A 21,244-nucleotide genomic window follows, 5' to 3' on the forward strand; every position below is an offset into this window, starting at 1 on the left:
TACTTATATTTATTATTTCTAAAAATATTGGAAAAATGAGAGTCAAGAAATCTCCAATCATTTGGAAACATTTCTTCAATATCCAACTGGGTGTCAGATGTTAGGTTGCTGACAGGATGGCCACGTACAACAATCAATGGCAAGTGTGTGGGGATGAAGAATCGGAAGTGAGAAGTCATGGGATGAAGGTTCCATTTGTATTTCCAATCATAGTTGGCCACCCTATCATGGAGTTGAAAAGTATGGCGTTCGAAAAGCACAGCAATATCCAAGCAGCAGGAGAGTCAATGTTTTGGGCATAAGCTCTTCATTAGGAATGAAGAAGGGCTTGTGCCCAAAACATCAACTCTCATGCTCCTTGGATGCTGCCTGACCTGTTGTGCTTTTCTAGCGCCATACTTTTTGACTCTGACTCTCCAGCATCTGCAATCCTCACTTCCTCCCACCCTATCACCAAGATTATTACAGCACCAAAAGGGCTGAAGGAGTGAGACAACCCACCTTCTGTGAAAAAGCCTGTTTCTTGTGGTCTGTCTCCTCACTTCACAATAAGAAATCAAATATTGACTGATACTCACCATTATGCAGTGGCACCTGACAGTACAGAGTTCTGGAAGTGGAGGCTGATGGCATCTTCTTGCATTCACCATCACACACAAACACTTTGGATTTTTCTTGGTCAAATCCAATGCCCGTTATTGTTAGTAATGCACCACCACCAAAGCTTCCTGTATATGAGAGAAAACAAAATTAAAACCTAATTAACACTTGTAGGTGCATGACGTAATGTGATTTCAATGTCTTTGAACCTAGGATTCGTTTACTGTCATTTTAATTAATTCAAACATTTGGGATAGGTTATGTATTTGGATTATAAATGGTAGTGTCTGTTCTGAAGTCTGGAGGCATGTCTCTTCCTGTAGGAGCTCCTGCAGGAGTTGAGTCTGTTCTTACATATGGTATCATCAGTGTGTGTTCATCTTTTCAACAGAAGGCTATGAAAGCTGGACCATTGAACATTTAATTTTGTGATAGATGGATTTTTGATCGAGAAGATAATCAGAAGTTAAGGGGTACAGGCAGGAAAGTGAAGTTAAGGCTACATTCAGATCAAACTTGGCTGAACAAACACTTAGCCAATGGAACAAATAAGCAGAATGTGAGGCTTCTCTCCTTAGAACTGGGCCATGAAGATGAAATCTGGCACTCTGTCCCAAGAGACATCAGCTAAACTAACAGACTGAGGATCAAAACAACACTCTTGCAGGTCTGTGTCTCTCAGAAATAGTTTATACATTGATTAATTAAAATACCTCATTAGTGATTTTTTTCTCCATTTTCAGGACATAGGCATTAGTGGCATTTATAACCCATCCCTAAATTTCTCTCAGGGGTAGAGGTACAACTGAGTGATTCATGAGGACAAATCTGAGCACAGTCTGAAGTCAACCACATGGATGAGGAACATGAGTCATGAGTCACCTGTAGGTCCAGATTGGGTAAGGAGTATAGATTTCCTTTTGTAAAGTATGCTGAGGAAGCAGATTGGGTTGTATTCCAACCCAACAGCTTCAAAATCACTGTCAACAAGACAGTTTTATCTGAATGAATTTGTTAAACTGAAAGTTAACTCTATGGGACTCAAACCCAGCTTCCATGAATTATTAACCCTGGAATAAAACAACTACACTAAGCCACCCTTCCACAATGAAACATTTCAATCCAATTATTTTCTTGTCTCCATAAAAGTACCAATGAAATTTGAAGAAAATTGAAACTCCGCACTTACCTTCAGTTGGAAAGATACTGTTTATATTGAGTTCGTATTGAAAGGACAGATCAGCCGATGCGTATCCCCACCTCCCGTGTTTCAGAAAAATAGGGAATGTGCCACCAGCATGATGTCCCACAATGCACTGAACACAACTGTCATTCATCATGGTCACTTTACACAAGACATTGTCTATTGAGACAGTGATGTCAGAGGCAGAAGATCCAAATCCCAACCCAACGATGGTGATTGTTGATTCACTTACACCTAAAAACAATAGGAAAAGAATTCTGAGAATCTTTAGGCTGTTGATGTATTTCAGGGGATGTCTGTGAAGGAGAAAACAGTGGAATGAAATGCTAATAGATGAGATGGAATTGGTTGTTATGAGGTTTGTATGGAGCTTATTCACCAGTGGACTGGATGGCCAGTTTCGGTGGTGCAAATTCTATTTACTTTTTTTTGCCAACCATAGAAACCTTCAAGATATTTGCACTTCTCCAAATCTAACCTCTTGCACAGGCAATTGCTTGATAGTACAGAACTCAAATATCGTGAAACAGACACAAAATTTAGGTTTTTCATCAGATACTCATCAGATCTGATAAGCAAGAAACCAAATTTAGAAAGGGAACATCAATTCATACAGAATGAGAACAGGATGCTGATTGATTTGATCATTACCGGCATGGAGTTACAGCATGGCATGTTAACTGTCAATCTTAGCTGATTTAACTGAGGTCAGGTGGGTAGACTCCGTTTGGTCAGGCCAATGCCCTGGGAAATGTAGCAGGGATTGGCAGTCTCCATAATCTTTTCCACAATGTTAAAGGTGTAATGTATGAGCATATTTTTTTGCCTACAAAGAATAGGTCTTGGACGTGAATACCTATAGCTCCCACCATACACAAATGAATCACATAAGCCAGGTTTCATAATTTGGTTTCCAGTATAATTCCTAGCATAGTCAGGATTATTTGAATAATGTGTAATGTGGTATATGAGTTTCATTGACAATGTGATGTCAAGGATGTAGACTGAACAGCTCATGGGCTCTCAGATCATGTCAAACAACCTGACCCTTTGACTGTTCATAGCAGGCAATATCTGTGTGAAAGGGACTGTCCATGCTAAAGGGAATCATGATATTGTACAGTATAGAGAGGCCCTTCAGTCCACTGAATCAAGACCACAAAAAATATACCTATACTAGTCCCACATTCTTGTATTAGGCCCCATTGTCATGAATGTTATGACACTTCAAATGTTCATTCAAATATTTTTAAAAGCTTGTGAGGTGTCCTCCCTCAACTATTCTCCCAGACAATGCATTATATTCCCTCAGCACTCTCTGGGATGAAAAAGGTTTTCCTCAAATCCCCTCAAAATTTCTTGTCTTTTGCTTTAAAATTATGTCCCCTTGTTATTGACCCATCAACTAAAGAGAAGAGCTGCTTTCTGTTCACCCTGTCCATGCCTCTGATAATCTTATACTCTTTACTCAAGTCCCCCAACAACCTTCCTTTCTCCAAAGAAAACAATCCAAGTTTATCCAGTTTTCCTTCATAGCTAAAGTGCTCCATCCCAGTCATCTTGGTGAATCTCTGTTGCATCTCTTTCAGTGCAATCACATCCTTCCTATATATGGTGGCTTGGACAAGACACGGTTCTCCAGCTGTGACCTAACCAAAATGTTCTGTAAGCTCCAACTAACTTCCATGCTCTTATAAACCATGCCACAACCGATAAAGTTAAGTGTCCCTCATAAGTTCTTTACTATAATGTTAGCCTGTCTTGCTACTTCAGGGACCTGTGGACAAGCACCCGAAAAAACTGTTTCTCTGAGCTTTCTAGCTTCTAGCCATTCATTGAGTACTCCCTTGTCTTGTTCCTTCTTCAAAGGTGAACCACCTCATATTTATCAGGGTTATAGTCCATCTGCCACTGATCTAACCATTCTGTTTATAACCTCCTGTAACCCAACACATTATTCCTTACTGTCAACTATCTGACCAATCTTGTGTCATTGGTAGATTTACATATTATCTTGGCCTCTACCCCCTGCATTCACATCTACATCATGAAGAATAACGGACCCAGCAGAGATCCCTGTGCTAAGACACTACACACAGGGCTTTAATTACATAAACAATCTTCGATCGCCACATTCTTTCTCCTGTCACTAAGTCAATTTTGGATCTAACATGCCAAGTTACCCTTCATCGCGTGAGCTTTTAACTATTTTTTAAATCCATATAGGATCGTGTCAAAGGCCTGGCTGAAATCAATAAAAACGGGGGGTGAGTCAGTGGTTAGCACTGCTGCCTCACTGGCAGGGATCCAGGTTCGCTCAGATGTCTGTATGGAGTTTGCATATTTCCCCCCGTATCTGCGCGGGATTCCTCCGGTGCTCCGGTTTCCTCCCACAATCCAAAGATGTGCAGATCAGGTGAATTGGCCATGCTAAATTGTTCATAGTGTTAGGTGTATTAGGATTGGGAAATGGGTCTGGGTGGGTTACTGTTCGGAGGGTTGGTGTGAACTTGTTGGGCCAAATGGCCTGTTTCCGCATTGCAGGGAATCTAATCTCCATCAACTGCTCTACTCTCATTCAAACACTTGGTCACCTCCTTTAAAAATTTCACTAGATTTGTTAGGCATAACCTCCCTTTGGCAAAGGCACTGTGTGTCCATTTTAAAGTGATCACTCATGTGAAAGAGAATGCTATTGTGAATGAAAGCCTTCCTGGTAAAGTGTGTAATAATGATAGAGTAAGCGTGGTGTTAAAGCCAGGGCCCACGTTCAGGTGAGGGCCCATTTAAAGACAGTGTTTGTGGTACAGTAAGGAATTGGAATTTTTGCCCTCGCCACCCCATAGCTTCAACCAACACCATGTGTACAAAAATGTATGTTACCATCGCAACTGAGAGTTGCTGTTGTGTCCCTGGCCCACGAGTTGGTTCAATCAGCTTGATGGTTAGTGTGGATCAGATTGGTGTCAACAGCATGGGGCTTAATCCTATTTTGACTGGGGTAGATTTGAGGCCTGACTTGTCGCCTTGCCCAATATGGAGATGGTAGAGCTGTGTCAGGCCTGACTGCCGGGATTTGGAATAGAAGAATTAAAGACAATCTTAACATGAGGAGTGTTTGTGTTCAAGGGAGAATTCACATCAGGGAGAGAGTTTGTGTGAGAGGGAGTGCTTGTGCCAGTGTGTGTGTGTGGCATTAGGTGTGTGTTAATGGAAGAGGGAGTGTTCATGTTAGAACTGTTTGCATTAGGAGTGTTTATGCGAGGGCAAGTGTTGTCGCGAGTTTTAGAAGCACCCTTGGTTTTGGGATTAGGGAATTACTTCAGAAACATATCATGGAGATCAAGCTCTAACAACTGCTTACCTGTTACTGGAGATACAGCTAGAACTTCTGGAGTCGCTGTTTGGTTGTAGGTAAAGTTAAGGACAGGATACATTGTAGAACGAACAATAATCTTTACATCGACAGTGCCTGGGGGACCAGCAGGAGTGATGCACTTAATTTCACCTGGAGTGACCGAAAGAAGGTGGCATGGAGATCTGTGAACCATCACAATGGTTTCACCCTGGATAAAACCATTTCCTGTTATTAACAATGTGGTACCACCATGGATACCTCCTGATGCTGGAGAGAGGGAAGCTATGGTAGCACTGGTGATGGAAATCCCTCTTAGTGACAGACCTTTATTCAATGTTAAAATCATGAGTGTGTGTTTGCCAACAGGCAAAGCGCCTACTCTGCAGTTCATGCTGCTGTCTGACACATCATTTGGAACAAAACTGGCATTTCCTATAAGGACGAAAGCCTCATCCACACTGTTCCCAAATCCACTGCCACTTATAGTAAGCTCTGTGTAAACTGTAGTCAGGAGTGTTGAAGACACATTCTCAATGATTGGTGCTGCACTCTCTGTGTAGGAATAGACACAGGTGCCATTACACACAGCTGGGATGCCATGGACAGAAAGTGTGACAATCCCAGTATAGGCAATAGAAGCTGAAGAGTCACAGATGACATGTGTGTAGTTTGCAGAAACCAGAGTGCAAAGCACATTGGCTAACTTGACCTTGACCACACTCAGGTCAGCTCCAAATCCTGACCCAGTGATGGTTACTCTGGTCTTTCCCATTGTGGACCCAACACTGGGGCTAACGTCATCAATGTGAGGAAGCAGCACAAAACGACGACTCAATTCATTGGTTACTGTATTGATAGCTGTGCCGAGGTTATGGACTGTCACGGACACCAGAGCTGCAATGCCAATATCCATCACTCCCTCAGGATCTATCTGACATAGAAGTTCATTCTTCGTGCTACTTTCAACGACACATGGATGTGCTCCAACTCTCACCTGAAATGGGACAACACATCAGAATGAGAATGTCTGCTGGCCAGCAATCAACTGATTTCATACCTGTAGACATGACACAATACTAGCTACTTGTAATCAGCAATGCTGGTAATCCAGAGTGAAGAAACAATTTAAAAAGTAGCAGAGACAGAGGGGAAAAGATACCAACTGAGCATAAATATGATTTTTCAATAGCACAACATGATGACAGGACTGAGAACCATTAATGGTACAAGCACTTGCATTTGTACAGCACTTCTGATGTAGAAAAGCATCACAGAGCTGGAACTGAGGAAGCACAACATTCAGAAGGTCCTCTGCAAAAAAAAAGTCCCAAATAAAAGCAAAGATGAATGTGAAGAAAGTTGATATCAGGCTAAATATATTCAAATGCAAAATAAATTTCAAGGACATTTATACCAGGCACAAGGAAGGAAAATAGTGAGCCAGTGACACAACTGATTCAACCAATAGGTGTGGAGCTCGTGCTGAGTGAGGTAGGCTACCACAGTGTTCAAAAGACACTGTGTTACTGCAATTCCAGGTTAACCAATGCAAATTGATTATTAGTACTAGCCTAAGGGCTTGGAGACCTGGTGTGGAATAAGATGAGGACAATGTTCCATTATCCTCGCAACTTCTTTGAGGAAGTGATAAACCAAGTAAACTATGATGAGACCTCTGGTGTTTTGCACAAACTGCTAAGTTGTCAGCCCAGGGTCTGTGTTAGAAGCTTGAAAGCTCAAGACTTGTATTGGAGACTTGGATGGCAATTGTCCTCTCACTGGAGGTGGTGAGGACAAACAAATTGGGCATTTAGCACCATACTAATACTCTCCACCTATCTGGATGGGTTCAGCTCCAGCAACACTCAAGAGGTTTGACATCATCCAGGATAAGCTGCCCACTCAATTGGCATCACGTCCAAATTTATGTGCTCTTTCCACCACTGATGCTCAGCATCAGCAGTGTGTACTATCTACAATTTGCACTGCAGAAATTCACCAACAATCCTTAGACCTAACCTTCCAAACCCACGACCATTTCCATCTAGAAAGACAAGGGCATCAGTGACATGGGAATACCCCCTGCAAGTTCTCATCAAAGTGATTCACCATCCTGACTCGGAAATATACTGCCATTCCTTCAGAGTCACTGGGTCAAAATCTTAGAATTCACTCTCTAAAGGTGGTGTGAGTCAGCATGTTGACTGCAGCAGTTCACCAGCACCTCCTCTACTGCAGCTGGGGATAGGCAATAAATGTTGGCCAGCCAACAACGATCATGTATCATGAGTGAGTAAAAAAAACTGACTGTCGAGATACTCACCACCTTTCTGCCATAGCAGCAAAGAAAAACTTCATGAGTATGTCCATTGGAGACTTTCATGCCTTTCAAGAAGTTAAGGGCCTAAGTTGTCAATTAAGGCCTTTGAAGGGCCTCATTCTGTCACTGGCCCAATTACCAAACAGAAGCCAGGAAGCTGTGTACACCTGAAGCTGATTGCTCTTAGCTAACTGAGCAGGTTGGAACTGGGAACAAGTTGCTGAGACACAGACACACAGAAAGAGGAAGATAAAGAAGGATTTACTATTGTTCTTGCCAGCAGAAGCTGTCTATTCTCTGAAGTAAAATACAGAGTTTAAACTTGAAGAAAACCTACAGCAGTTGCTCTAAGCTATGAATTTTAAACTGATATATTAGAGACATTTTGTTACAAATCAGTCATGTTGTACCTTTTACAAACCCATGGAAGCTTCCAGAGAAAGAACATGTTCAGTTGTCCATCAACAAAAAATGACCCTGAGCTTCTTGTTGCTTGCCACTTCAACACATGTTCACTAACCAATGTCTCTGTCTTGGACTCGCTGCAGTGCTCCAGCTCAGTGCAAGCTGAAAGACCAACATCTCATTTTTTCCTTGGGGAACAACTCCAAGGAGACAGGTATCCCATCATCAAGTCACGCTTTGTTTACATGTGTACAGTACATAGGCCTTGACCAGCTCACTCAGAGTCAGTCCCGAGAATGAAGAGACTGTTTTGAATCTCCTGTTTGGCCCAAGGTTAACAAAAGGCAAAAGTGAGGACTGCAGATGCTGGAAACCAGAGTTTAGATCACAGTGGTGCTGGAAAAGCACAGCAGGTCAGGCAGCATGAGAGGAACAGGGAAAATCGACATTTCGGGCAAAAGCCTTTCATCACTGCCTGACCTGCTGTGCTTTTCCAGCACCACTCTGATCTCAACACAAGATTAACAAACCCATTCAAGAATCTCAGAATCAATGAGAGCCACCTGGCCTCATTCCAATCACTGCATTCTCCCCACCAAAATCCGGGGATGTAGGCCTGTTCTTTCTCATAGCTCCTCCTGGGACTTTTCTGCTCAACTCCAGTTCCTCTCAGCCGGACACAGCTGGCGTGTACCGGACTGTAGTCTGTCTCTTGCATCTGGAGCATCTCAGGAGAGTTTCCTCTTCTTCTTCAGGTGATAATAGTATCGAGGCTGCATTCATCTTGGACTCTGAGGTTGCTTCAATGCTAGATAAGGAGTCACCCACTATCAAGTTTCTGATCGTCTTTCTGCTGTTTTGAGACCCAGGTATATATTATTCCTGCCCCGTTTGTGAGGTAACAACTTTCAGGTAGTCCATATGTTTGTTGAGGATTGCCTCACCTACCTAAACGTATGTCACATGACGTGACTGCTTGTTGACCTCAACTCACACCCATGCAGGCCCATTTCCATGTTTTAGACACCAAACTGCGTCCCCTGACATAAAGTGTCTGTCTCGCTTAGGCATGTGGCTGGCGTTGGGTTCCTGCTGCCGTTTCACCCTCCACCACAGGTCTGGGAATGTCAGGATTAACCTGGTGTGAAGTCTTCTACCCATCAACAACTGTGCTAGAGCTATTCCTGTAGTTGCGTGAGGGGTGGGGCTATAATAAAAAAGGACCCTGGACAATTTGGTATCAAATGAAGCTGTAGATAATTTCTTTAAGTCTGCCTTCAATGTTTGAACTGCTGGACCACTCAAATTTAAGAATTACTCGAATTATGTACCATTGTCCATGATCAATACTTCCAGGAATCTGTGTAACATGAACGACGTTCGCAGCTTTTCAATCATCATCCTTGAGTTTGCCAAATAAACTCAATGTACTTATTTAACCACTTTGAATGGCCATCCGTAATGACCAGGAACATTGAGACCATGAAAGGACCAGAACAGTCGATGTGCAACCGAGTCCAAGTTTTACCCAGCCATTTCCATGAATTTAGGGTCACTGCTGGTGGTAATTTTTGCATTTGTTGGCACTCTCGGTATTGCCCCACCAGCGCAGCTATGTCGGCATCCAATCCTGGCCAACAGACATAACATTTTGCAATACCCCTGGATGACCCTGGTGGAGTTCAGCCAGTACCTGCGGTGACGTTTCCTTGGGACAATCACACTTATTCCTCATAGTACTATGCCATCTTCTACAGTGATCTGGTCTCACCAGGTCCAGAAAGGTTTCAATCTTGGTTGTGATGGCCCTTTTGTTGCCCCCATCACTTCCAGCTGTTTTAGTTTTGTGTCCACAGACAGATATTGTCAGCAGTGATTGGAAGAGTGTCCAGAAAATATAAAACCAGAACGGACTCTACCAGGGACCCCTCATCAGGAGGCAGCTTAAGGCATCTGCATGTGCCACTTGGCTTCTTGAATGATGTTCCAACTTGTAATTGTACACTCTAAGAATAAAGGCCCACCACTGAATTCAACCTGAAGCTATCGGTAGCATGGCCGTGTCCTCTTTAGGTAACCCTAGAAGGGGTTTATGGTCCATCATCCCAAATCCATGTCCATAAAGGTATTGGTGGAACTTTATCACACCGATGGCGGCACGGTGGCACAGTAGTTAGCACGGCTGCTTCACAGCACGAGGGATCCAGATTCGATTCCAACCTCGGGCAACTGTCTGTGTGGAGTTTGCACATTCTCCCAGTGTCTGCGTGGGTTTCCTCCAGTTTCCTCTCACAGTGTAAAGATGTGCAGGTTAAGTAAATTGGCCAAGCTAAATTGCCCATAATGTTCAGGGATGTGTAGGTTAGGTGCATTAGTCAGGGGTAAATATAGGGTGGGGGAATGAGTCTGGGTGGGTTGCTCTTTGGAGGGTCAGTGTGGACTTGTTGGGCCGAAGGGCCTGTTTCCACACTGTAGAGATTCTATGATTCAAAGATTACCGGCCAAACTTTCCTTCTCTATCTGGGCACGTTTACATTCAGCATCAGCTGAAGTCCAGGAAACATATGCTATCAGGCAATCCCTCCATTGAGCCACCAGTGATCCAACACTACTCCAAAACTGTATGGGGAGGGCATTGCATGTGAGCACAACCTTTCACTTGGGATGGTAGTGGACCATCACCTTAGATGACGATAGCTGCTTTTTCACTTCGCTAAAGGTTACTTCTTGACTATGAAACCTTCCAAGCCTGACACCTTTTCAATAGTAGGTATAAGGAAGACCAGGTTATACATGAATTTTCCGTAACAATTCACCAATGCAAGGAAAGACCTAAATTCTAACATAAATATGGGAACTGGAGCACTTTTGATCACGTTCACTTTATCTTCCAGCAAGTGTAACCCAGTCTTGTCAACTCTGAAGCACAAGTAGGTCACTTGGTTTGCCTAGAACATACATTTTCTATTCTAAAGCTTATGCCTGCCTGGGAGAAACTGTTAAGGACCATGTCCAAGTTTTCCAAATGCTCCTTATTGGTCTTCCCAGTTAATCGCATGTCATCCAGATAAGTGCAACCTGGAGTAGCCCTTGTGAAATGTTTTCCATGGTCCACTGGAAAACGGTGCAGGCTGATGATACCCTAAAATGGCAGTCTTGTATATTGGTACAAACCTTTATGAGTATTGATTCTGGCATTCTTCTGGGACTCTTCAGCTAGTCGCAATTGCAGATATGCATGGCTTGTGTCCAGCGACATGAAGGTCAGCCCCCTTGTGTACAAGACCAACAGAGGGACTGGGTATTTATCCAGCTGTGACAAATGGTTTACCATTTGCTCAAAACCTCACAAATGTGAACTGAGTCATTAGGCTTCACTATCACTATGGTCAGTGGCGCCCACTCTACATACTGCATTGGTTTATGATTCCTTCACTTTCCAGCCTCCTGATTTCTGCCTCTACCTTTGCTTGTAAGGCAAATGACAACAGGTGGGTCTTGCAGAATTACGGAATTACTCCCTGGTCAATATGTAAGTGGTCTTGGCTCCTTTGATGGTTCTAGACCTTCCTGAAAAACTTTGTGTTATTTTAATTAGGACTTCACTCAGGCAGCCATGTTCTAGTTGAAAAATGCTGAACTCATCAAGATGAATCTTTCCCAACCAATTTTGCCCATCAAGCTTGGGCCCAAGCCTTTTACTACAATCAGTGGCAACTGCACTAATTTCTTCTCACAGGAGACTGGAACTGAGGCCATACCCTTAATCTGTAATGGATTCCTGGTATAGGTTCTCTGTCTGGTTGAGGCCTTGTGCAAATTTAAAGTTTGGAGTGCAGAGTGAATCTGGTTAAAGACTGGTTCTGCAACACTGACATAGCTACGCTGGTATAGACCTCCATGAGAACTGGGCTACCATTTACCCAGACTTTTATTTTGATTAGTACCGATTTGAATGTTGCTAAGCAATTTAACTGTAGATGGACTTTCCAGGGTGTGCACTTTCCTGGAAACCAGCCTATGAGTTCTCTTATTCCGAGTCCACAGACTGGCAGCAACTATAATGGCTTGTTGGCCTGGATCCTGAAGAACGTTTCAGCTATTTGGCTAAGGCTCAGCTTTGTTTTGGGGACTTGCTGACGGCTGGCCTAGGATATCTCTGCTCAGGATAATCTTTGCATGAAGCTCTGCTATTGTCTACATTCAAGTAGTGTTCCCCAAGCTCAGTCAGACAGGTGAGGGTGTCCACTTCTATCGGGATGCCCTGTAGATGTCATGGTCACGTGCTGCATTTTCTAATGACAAAGCCAGTTGTAGTACCTGTTGAAGTCCAGTTGGGCTTTAGCTAGTACTTTTGCATGGTTACGTCATTAATCCCACATACCAAACGGTCTCTCAGCATTTCATTCGGAGTTAACCCAAAATCACACACCTCTGCCTGTCATCTTCATCAAAAATCCTGGTACGGATTCCTTTGATTCTTGAACTGCCGAATAAAACTGATAGTATTTCAGAATTAGGGGAGGCTTGGGATCATAATATTCTTTAGCTAAATCTGTCAACTTGAGAGGTTTTAGTATTTGGTGCCTCAGGGAAAATTAAGCTTCTAACAATCAAAAAAAAAGGTGCAGGATCGCAAATACAATCAGACGAATGACGCTTTGCTTTTCATCTGCCCCATTGTCATTTACCTGGAAAAAATGATGCATTTTTTCCACACGCTGGGCCCAGTTTTCAATGGCAGGATCAAACAAGTCAAGCTTCATGAATAAAGGCATGATGCCAGAAATGCTTACCCCAACTCAAAGACGACGGTTGCGAGCAAATGATCTTTTTGAGTGTCCTGTTTTCTCTTGTCGCTACTGTAATAACTCCAAACAGGCAGGTTTGCCGATAGTGAGTCACCCTCTATTTATATTTGCATGTTACACAGGCCCTGGCCAGCTAGTTCAGAGCCAGTCCCTAGAATTAAGAGATTCCCTGAATCTCTTGTTTATTTTCTTTTTTCTTTCTTTTTCTGTTTTATTTTTGTTCCCCTACACTACCGCCATATAGCAATAGTGCTTATTTTGCCCCTGCCCCCAAGTTGTGTGTGTAAAAATATTATGTGGATGATAACTTTATTTAACATTTTCCACCACCAGGAAAAACACCCAAGGGACCAGAAACCATGCCAGGCAGAATTCGGTAGGAGTAATGCCTATGTGAAAGAATAAGTGAAGGGGACGGGAGGGTAGAGATCAAATCAAAATAGAGTTGGAGGGGAAATAAAGTGCTCCACCTCCTGTAGCACCCTCCTCTCACGAAAAACATCAAGTGTGCAATCTCCTGTTTATACGGTTTTTCCCTAAACTACTGTCATGCAGCAGTTATTTAACTCTGTCTTGCACCTACACACACACACACACACACACGTACTGTAGAACATAAGCACTATTAGCATACTGTAGAATATGAGCGCTACTGACATACAGCACTGTGTTTATATTCTACAGCATCCATGTTGTATATGTAGGTGCAAGACAAAGTGAAAACATCAAGTGTAAATAACTTTATTAATATTCCACCACCAAAGAAATCCCCCATGTGGCCAAGGAACTAATGACAAGCAAAGCCCAGAGCGAACAATGCTTACATGAAACCACACATGAAATGGACGGCAGTGATTAAATCAAAACAGAATTGGAGGGGGAATCAAACAGTCTACCCCCTGCAGTGCCCACCTCTCCCTAAAGGCATCAACAATGTAATATCCTGTTTATATCTGTCAGACTTAACAACCCCAATCATGGATCTCATACAATGAGAAACAGCTGGTCCTCATTCCAATCACCACTGGGACCCTGCAACGTTTAGAATTCAATATTGAGTTCAATCATTTTAGGGCCTGAGCAAATCTCTGCTATAGGAAGGATGTTGTGAAACTTGAAAGAGTTCAGAATAGATTTACAAGGATGTTGCCAGGGTTAGAGGTACACAGAAAGGCTGAATAGACTGGGGCTATTTTCCCTGGAGCGTTGGAGGCAGAGAGGTGACCTTGTAAAGATATATAAAATCAAGAGGGCGTGGATTGGGTGGTTAGCTATAGAGGGTATAGCTTTAAGGTAAGAGGGAGAAAAATTTAAAAGGGAACTAAAGGGCAACTTCTTCACACAGACGGTGATACATGTATGGAAATGAGCTGCCAGAAGAAGTGGTGGAAGATGGTACAAATTACATTATTTAAAAAGCATCTGGACAAGTATATAAATAGGAAGGGTTTAGAGGGATATGGGGCAAATGCTGGCAAATGGGACTAAATTAATTTAAGATATCTGGTCAACATCTCCATCTGTTTTTACTCCTCCCTTTTTCCCTGGCCTGCTGCGTTTTTCCACCAATTTCTGTCCTTGTAACTGAAAACTAAGAGCTTCGTTAACTAAAGCAGAACCATGTCAACATCAGCACTAGGAAGCAACACCGCTGATTTGACTTTCTGGTTTTCTCTACATCCATCAATAATCTATCTTCTCTATTTGTTTGTCTGTGCATGAGAAAGAAAAATTTATAAGATGATTAAGGTTTTAGTTAATAATGCTTACATACTAATGATTTCCTGTAGCTCTAGTCTAGTTACTTTGAATAAATAACGTCTCTGGTTTAGTACAGAAGCCTGGTCCATGCTTTCTAATAATTTTGATATTAAAATTAGTAAAATTGGGTGCTGCGTGTATGTTAAAAGAATTTCAACATTTGATATTATTTAATGAATAGCAGACTTCAATTTACTGTGCACTTCCCCAGTGGATTGTTACACCTGCCAGCCGGATTGGTTTGTGAGAGAATGACCTCCATTTGCCCCAACTTGGGGCCAACCAGGGACAGGAATGGTGAGGTGTGGGTTAGCGGGCATTGAGTTAGAATCATAGAATCAATCCCTATAGTGTGGAAGCAGGCCATTTGGCCCTATCGAGCCCACAATGACCCTTTGCCTTACCCTATTCTCGTAGCCCTGCATGTCCCATGGCTAATCCACCTAGACTGCACATCCCTGCCCACTGAGGGCAATTTAGTACAGTCAATCCACCTAATTTGCACATCTTTGGACCGTGGAGGAAACCCATGCAGACACGAATATGCAAACTTCACACAGACAATCCCTTGAAGGTGAAATTGAGCCTGGGTCCCTGGTGCCAATGATCATCAATAATTCCCTTGTCCTTGCGTCTAATTCCATGGGACACTATCTTGCAAATAGCTAAAGAAAAGGATTTCCCTCCTCGTCATAGCGATTAGGTGTCAAACTTTAGGACCCAGGTCCTGCCAGCCTCTGACAGCCAACATTGCTAGAAAGGTGGAGCCTCGCTGTCAAGACTTGCAATTGGCCAAGAAGCTCACCAGTCCTTTACCAAGCTGTTTGGAGCTTGATTCAGAAAGCTTTCTCTACCGTGGAGACAGCATATGAGTTGCCACTGAAAATGTCTGCTCCCACACTTGGACAATGTATCAGAGAAGCACGACCTCGGTGTCATGGAATTCTTTACCCCAGAAAGCAGCGGAAGCTGGATTGTTGACTATATTCAAGTCAATAGAAGCTGAGGGCAATGAACACAGAAAGCAAATGAGTTGAGCCCTCAGTTAGATCAGCCATAGTCGTACCAAATGGTGAAACAGGTTTGAGGGGCTGAATGGTCAACTCGTACCAATTGCTGCATTCTTGAAAAGCTGGTCCTGAAGGAGTGCTGCACTTTTGCTTGAGATGTTAAACCAAGGTTCTGTTTGGCAGTTCTGATTGGTGTAAAAGATCCCATGGCACTTTTTTGAACAAGAGTAGAAGAACTCCTCAAATTTTCTGGGTTAAGATTTATTCCTCGATCAAGTAAATTAGATTATTAGGTAATTATCACATTGCTACTAGTCGGATCTGACTATGCACAAATTAACTGCTGTGTCTCTTACATTACAACAGTGAACTACACTTTGAAGAGCTCTTTAGTAGTTGCACAGCTTTGGGATGTCCTGCACTAAAGTGCTATACAAATGCAAGTTTTTGGAAAAATAAGGGATGAAGTCACAGATAATTACATTGTTAACATTTAGACTGCAAATCGAAATGTTCCTTAAGGTTTGAACATGTTAGTTTACCTCATTTGCACAGCCGGCTTTACTGAATCCAGTACCGGTAATGGTTAGTTTGTCCTTCACTGTTCCTTTCGAGGGTGTGATGTTGTTGATTGTGGGGGAGTAGCAGGCAGACAGGTAGAATGTGAAGCTTTTGTCATCGGTCCTGTTCGATGTCTGGTTACATGTAGGGATTTGTGCTGTACAGTCACTATCACGTTTTTGTTGTGAAGGCAGTTTCTCAGAAGGCCCTACACACAAACAACCAGCTGTTAACCAAGAGAATATGTGCAGGGACAGTGGCCAGTGGGGGAAACAAAAAGCAACACGTCAAGAAACTCAAATACATTCAGCTTTCTTGGCAGGAGAAGTTCAAAATCTATAGGATTGCTGAAAAGTATTCTTAATCTACTTAATTTTGTTTTGTTTTCCAGTAAGTTACAAGCTAAAGGGTGGATGTTGGGAAGTTGTTTCCGTTAGGTAGAGAGACTAGGACCTGTGGGCACAGCCCTAGAAGTAGAGGGGTCAATTTAGAATGGAAATGAGGAGACATTTCTTTGGCCAGAGAGTGGTGGGCCTGTGGAATTCATTGCCATGGACTGCAGTGGAGGTCGGGACGTTAAATGTCTTAAAGGCAGAGACCGATAAATTCTTGATCTTGCAAGGAATTAAGGGCTATGGCAGAGTGCGGGTAAGTGGAGTTGAAATGCCCATCAGCCATGATTAAATGGCAAAGTGAACTCAATGGGCTGAATGGCCTTATTGCCACTCCTTTGTCTTATGGTCTTATGGTCTAATCTACATCAGTTTTCAGCCCAACAGTGTCTAAGATTTTATATTTTCATCTTTGTTTGCAAATACCTGCATGGCCTCATTTCCGCGCTCCCTCCCCCAATCTGTGTCACCTCCTTTTTGTGCTAGAGCTCTCTAAGATCTCTGTGCTCCCCAATTCTGACCTCTTGAGCTTTGCTGTAATCCAATAACCCGCTATTGGTTACCATAAATCTTCTGCTTTGGCACATTGTGCTTTTGTGAAATGAACTGCCTAAATATAAGGTGCTTCCAGTTTTAAGTTGTGATCTGATACAAAATTATTTCTAAGCAAAAGATTTCAGTTCTCTTAATTTTACTTACTTTCTCTATAGTTCTATGTTTCGGTTGTATCTTTAACAGGATACAAATGCTTAGAAAAATCAAATATAAATTTTAATAGCATTCTTGACAGGCTGAGAGAGAGAGAGTTTCAAACAACTTGCCCATTCTAGAAACAAACTGATTTAATTTCTATTGAATTCTGTGCTGATAAAAATCATACATTTTCTATATGTTACAACAGAGACATAAAGCATGGAGTAAAGTTGAGAATCTATCCAGTATGACCCCCAAATAGGTGTGCTGCTGATTGCTTTCTGATAAAGCAGTGTTCCTCAAATCTTATGTGACAAATGGTAGTTCCAAATGTGATTGATGAGTAACGTATAAATGAGCCTCCAATATTATGCATGCAATTTCAAAGCTCACACTCACATGTGAATTTTATCTGGATTTTTGGTAAAATGGAGATAGGAAACGTAGACATCTTAATTGCATAAAGTAATCTAAAACAAATTAACTAAATCCAAAATAATACACTAGTCTCAGTAATGGTCATATTGGAAATACCAGGCTGTCATAAAAGCCAATCTGTTTGTTACATTTTTTGATCTTGTGATAGCTTTACTCCCTCAGTTACTGATGTTGGGAGAACTTTGTTTAATAAAGATCCACACATACATTACGTACATTATCCTGTGTTGGCTGTAAGACATTCTCTGCTGAAATCAGTCTTGGTGGCTACTATGTAGTTAACACTTTCAATTGGACAACATTAATTGAAATACTGATTTGTTACTGCATTTAATAGATCCTCAGCATCAAACATAAACACCATCAAACCCTGAGTGATGGAGGCTAATCTATCCGAGGATCAAACATCACCTCACCCAGAGTGATGGGAAAGGGATTAACATTTTCAGGCTTTTAGAACATAGAACATAGAAAAATACAGCGCAGTACAGGACCTTCGGCCCTCAATGTTGCGCCGACCAAATCCTACCTAACCTACACTAGCCCAATAACTTCCATATGCCTATCCAATGCCTGCTTAAATGACCATAAAGAGGGAGAGTTCACCACTGCTACTGGCAGGGCATTCCATGAACTCACAACCCGCTGCGTAAAGAATCTACCCCTAACATCTGTCCTATACCTACCAGCCCTTAATTTAAAGCTGTGTCCCCTAGTAACAGCTGACTCCATTAGCGGTAAAAGGTTCTCAGTGTCTACCCTATCTAAACCCCTAATCATCTTATACACCTCTATCAAATCTCCCCTAAACCTTCTTTTCTCCAATGAGAACAGGCCCAAGTGCCTCAGCCTTTCCTCATACGATCTTCCTACCATACCAGGCAACATCCTGGTAAACCTCCTCTGCACTTGTTCCAATGCCTCCACATCCTTCCTATAGTATGGCGACCAAAACTGCACACAATACTCCAGATGAGGCCGCACCAGAGTCTTATACAACTGCAACATGACCTCAGGACTCCGGAACTCAATTCCTCTACCAATAAAGCCCAGTACACCATATGCCTTCCTCACAGCACTATTTACCTGGGTGGCAACTTTCAGAGATCTGTGTACATGGACACCAAGATCCCTCTGCTCATCCACACTACCAAGTAGCCTACCATTAGCCCAGTAATCCATCTTCTTGTTACTCCTACCAAAGTGAATGACTTCACACTTAGCTACATTGAATTCCATCTGCCACCTTTCTGCCCAGCTCTGCAACCTATCTATATCCCGCTGTAACCTGCCACATCCTTCTTCACTGTCCACAACTCCACTGACCTTTGTGTCATCCGCAAACTTGCTCACCCAGCTCTCAAGCCCCTCCTCTAGATCATTTATAAAGATGACAAACAGCAACGGTCCCAAAACAGATCCCTGTGGTACACCGCTAGTAACTGCACTCCAAGATGAACCTAGTCCATCAACTACTACCCTCTGTCTCCTTCCAGCCAACCAATTCCTAATCCAAACCTCTAATGCACCCTCAGTGCCATACCTCCGTAGTTTTTGCATTAGCCTACCATGGGGTACCTTATCGAACGCCTTGCTAAAATCCATATACACCACATCTACTGCTTTACCCTCATCCACCTCCTTAGTCACCTTCTCAAAGAACTCAATAAGGTTTGTGAGGCACGACCTGCCCTTCACAAAACCATGCTGACTATCCTTGATCACATTATTCCTATCCAGATGTTCATAAATCTTATCCCTTACAATTCTCTCTAAGACTTTGCCCACAACAGAAGTGAGACTCACTGGCCTATAGCTACTCGGGCTGTCCCTACTCCCCTTCTTGAACAAGGGGACCACATTCGCTATCCTCCTGTCTTCTGGTACTATTCCCGCTGACAATGACGACATAAAAATCAAGGCCAATGGCTCTGCTATCTCCTCCCTAGCTTCCCAGAGGATCCTAGGGTAAATGCCATCAGGCCCAGGAGACTTATCTATTTTCATCCTTTCCAGTATTCCCAAAACCTCCTCCCTACATACTTCAAGGCCATCCATTCTAATCACTTGTGACTCAATATTCACACCAGCAACAGAGTCCCGTTCCTGAGTGAATACTGACGAAAAGTATTGATTTAGTGTCTCACCAATCTCCTCCGCCTCCACGCACAACTTCCCACTATTATCCTTGACTGGACCGATACGTACCCTAGTCATCCTTTTATTCCTGACATACCTATAAAAAGCCTTTGGGTTTTCCCTAATCCTACCAACTAAGGACTTTTCATGTCCCCTTCTCGCTGCTCTTAGCTCTCTCTTCAGATCCTTCCTGGCTACCTTATAACTCTCAATCGCCCCAACTGAACCTTCACGCCTCATCCTTACATAGGCCGCCCTCTTCCCTTTCACAAGGGATTCCAATTCCCTATTAAACCACGGCTCCCTCACAAGACCCTTTTCCTGTGTTACTCGAGAATTGACTTATTGAGGAAATTTCCTCCACCAACACATAACCCCCTAAAATATAAAGAGGATGTGCATTTCACCTGGTACATATTCTGCTTCAATCCCTGCCAAATAAATATGTACACTTTCGATCCTTTCCTCAGCTGGCTTCACATTCACTGTTCCCTGGAGGATGATGCTTTGCTTCTGGTCCACATAACCACTGCTGTAGTAATAAGTCCCGGGGGAGGTGAACTGATAAGAGAACGAACCTACATGGAAAAATCATTGTCCATTAGAGGGCCTGAAATCACCAAATTCATTTTATATTATACCTTGAGTACAATCAGAAGGCATCAAAGAAAGAAAGAGGAAACAAACTTTGCATTTTCACTCCATAGTAGCATTAATACAGAATCTCCCAAACAGCTATCTCAACAACATAGATGCCCAAATTCCAGATTTTTAACAGCTGCTACACATTAAAGTTAATTTTTATTAATTTAGTAAAATAATTTACCTGGCTTGTTTGATTAGATGCTGAATGAGTACAGAGTAGTTATGAGCTTCATGCACCAGAGTCTTCCTGTGCTCAGGGTGTTTAAGCAACCTTTGACCCCACCCAACGTGGCCCAGCCTGATCTGGCTCATCCAACCTGGCCCTAAGCACCCACCCAAAAGCTGACAAGGTTGAAAAGTTGGTATTGGCCTAGGCATGAAGCTGCCAGTATTGAGAAACAGTTTCTGTATTATGATTCCATTACTGGACTCATAATCCACTCGAAACGTCGAATTCCCTATTCCTGAGATGCTGCCTGGCTTGCTGTGCTTTAACCAGCAACACATTTTCAGTCATAATCCAGAGCACTAGATCAATGTTCCTGAGACCCGAGTTCGAATCTCAACATGCTAGTTGGAAAATTTAGATTTGATTAGTTAATTACATTTGGAATAAAAAGCTACTCTCAACGATTTTGAATGTGCAACTACCGTACTGTAATAAAAACTCAAATGGTTCACCAATGTCCTCCAAGGAAAGAAATTTGCTGCCCTTACCTGTTTTGGCCTGCAATTGACTCCAGACTCATAGCCATGTGACTGATTCTTAACCGTCCTCTAAATGGCCTAACACGTTGTTAAGTTGTCATAGAGTCATAGTCATACAGATGTACAGCACGGAAACAGACATCACTCGATAAAGGATTGGGATGGCCAACAAATGTTGGCCTTGCCCAAACCTGTGAAC

At 42.6% G+C, this 21,244-nt stretch overlaps 1 protein-coding gene across 1 annotated transcript in view; it reads right to left on the reverse strand.

The window, feature by feature from the left end:
* The window catches only part of LOC132815185 (fibrocystin-L-like), a 213,570-nt gene that overhangs the window by 111,484 nt on the left and 80,842 nt on the right, over nt 1-21,244 (reverse strand). The window contains 5 exon segments of the mRNA XM_060824000.1: nt 579-728; nt 1,790-2,038; nt 5,169-6,156; nt 16,012-16,198; nt 20,063-20,270. Coding sequence (XP_060679983.1) covers nt 579-728; nt 1,790-2,038; nt 5,169-6,156; nt 16,012-16,198; nt 20,063-20,270 — 1,782 coding nt within the window.

Source organism: Hemiscyllium ocellatum, chromosome 4 (assembly GCF_020745735.1).
Source record: "Hemiscyllium ocellatum isolate sHemOce1 chromosome 4, sHemOce1.pat.X.cur, whole genome shotgun sequence".
NCBI lineage: Eukaryota > Metazoa > Chordata > Chondrichthyes > Orectolobiformes > Hemiscylliidae > Hemiscyllium > Hemiscyllium ocellatum.